Below are 1,874 nucleotides of genomic sequence, written 5' to 3'. Positions count from 1 at the left end.
GTGTTTGGCCTGGGCTGGTGCCCTACTCCTTTGAGCCACAGGCGCCGCTCATATCTGGAGCTTTGAGACTCTGTGACATGGGCCATTCTTACTGGAGTTAGATATTATCTCATGGTGGTTTTGATTTGCATTTCTCTGATGATTACGGACATATTTTTTTTATTCCAAGTAATCAAAGTTTTATCGTAGAATAGTGTTTTATACCCATTTCTTCCAAATGGTTGTGAAAAGGGACCTATTTTTCACCAAAAAATGTGTAAACTTTTCTTATTTTTAAGTCGGTTTTGACATGACAAGTTTCCCTTTAGTTTTTCATTCATGCTGGGTTTGCTTAAATGTAAGTTAAACTCCTCACAGTGTGAGTGGACAAAAATTGCTGGACATGTTGTAACTTTGGTGCACCCAGTTTTGAGGAGAAGTTTATATTTAGTCCTGTGGGGCCTCGGCTCAAATGAACTGCTGGGAATTCTGCTGAGGCCTGGGCTCTGTTTTGGGCTGGGGGAGTGGTTCCGAATTGCAGTTACAACTTCATTTCTTGCAGGAAATAAGAAGCAGAGAGAGAAGATGTTGCATCTGGACCATCCTTGGTAAGAGAGGGTTACGTGTCTCTGTTAATATTCTGTTCCCTGCTTTTCCCTTGGTTCTCGGCTTTCTTGATAAGTGCTGGTAACAGAGCCGCCTTGCTCAGTTAGTAATTGGTCACACGTGTGGAGGACAGGGCGTGGGACTTGTGATTAACAGAGGTGGACATTCTGCTACCTTGCGGTTGCTATGGGGCAGCCTCAGGAATAAATCTATTATACTCTTCACAAACCAGGTGGGCGTTAAGTGCTGCTACGAGCCAGGTGTCTTGTTTCCAGAGGACCCCATCTTGCACACCTTCTTGGGGACTCACCTCATTTTTTTTTGAGACAGAGTCTCACTATGTCCCCCTTGGTAGAGTCACAGCAACCTTAAACTCTTGGGTTTAAGCAATTCTCTTGCCTTAGTTCACAGACCAGCCGTGCCCCCCATGTACACGTCAGTACGGCAGGCCTGGTTCCTTATGTCGACCATCTCCACGTGGGGACCAGTTCATGACAGATCCTCGGGTGGCCCACCTTACAGAGGATCTACCATATATCAAATGCCTGTACTCAAAACAATTCCAACATGTGAAAATACTATCAAAGCCTCCTAAATTAGCAACGCCCACCTCCCCCCTCCAGAAAGGCTGTGGATACGGTGAAAAGGAGCTGTGGGTGATCTCGGGGTGCTTCTGTTTCAGGCACTGGCTGACTGCGACCCTGGGGGTGCTGCTGGGTTTCATCTCTTCCACCTGCGGCGACTTAGCTGGCTCCCGGCCAAACATGCTTCTACTGATGGCGGACGACCTTGGCATTGGAGACGTCGGCTGCTACGGCAACCGCACCATCAGGCGAGGAGGGCAGGATTCCCTATCTGGTGCCGAGAGGGCAGAGACCAGAAAAAAACAAGGCGCTAACCCTTGAGGCCAATCTTTAAAAGTTCTGCACACGTTAATTGTTCTAACATTCCTTAAATCTTACAGGCAGTCCTCAGGTTACAAGCAAAGAAAGTTTTTTAGTTTTGTCCTTAAGACGAATTTAGGTTTGTTTTTCTTTTTTGTTTTTTGGAGACAGAGTCCCACTCTTGTCATCCTGTGTAGAGTGCCATGGTGTCACTAAAGCTCACAGCAACCTCAAATTCTTGGGCTCAGGTGGTCCTCCTGCCTCGGCCTCCTGAGTGGTTGACACCACAGGTGCCTGCCACAACCCTTGGCTGTTTTTTCCATTTTTAGTGAGACAGGGTTTTTCTCTTTCTCAGGCTGCTGTCTAATTCCTGAGCTTAACTCAAATTTGCACAAGTACCTATTC

General features: G+C 46.8%; 1 protein-coding gene across 1 annotated transcript in view; it reads left to right on the top strand.

Annotated features, from left to right (window-relative positions):
• The first annotated feature begins 564 nt into the window (after positions 1 to 564).
• ARSE (arylsulfatase E (chondrodysplasia punctata 1)) overlaps positions 565 to 1,874 on the top strand; it is a 23,437-nt gene continuing 22,127 nt past the window's right edge. Inside the window, exons 1-2 of the mRNA XM_012807145.2 lie at positions 565 to 587; positions 1,268 to 1,417. Coding sequence (XP_012662599.1) covers positions 565 to 587; positions 1,268 to 1,417 — 173 coding nt within the window. The remainder of the gene's footprint in view (positions 588 to 1,267; positions 1,418 to 1,874) is intronic.

This window comes from Otolemur garnettii, unplaced genomic scaffold, assembly GCF_000181295.1.
Source record: "Otolemur garnettii isolate 467f Iridium unplaced genomic scaffold, OtoGar3 scaffold00065, whole genome shotgun sequence".
Classification (NCBI taxonomy): domain Eukaryota; kingdom Metazoa; phylum Chordata; class Mammalia; order Primates; family Galagidae; genus Otolemur; species Otolemur garnettii.
Note: the sequence above shows the minus strand (reverse complement) of the source record. Positions and strands in the feature narration are given on the sequence as shown.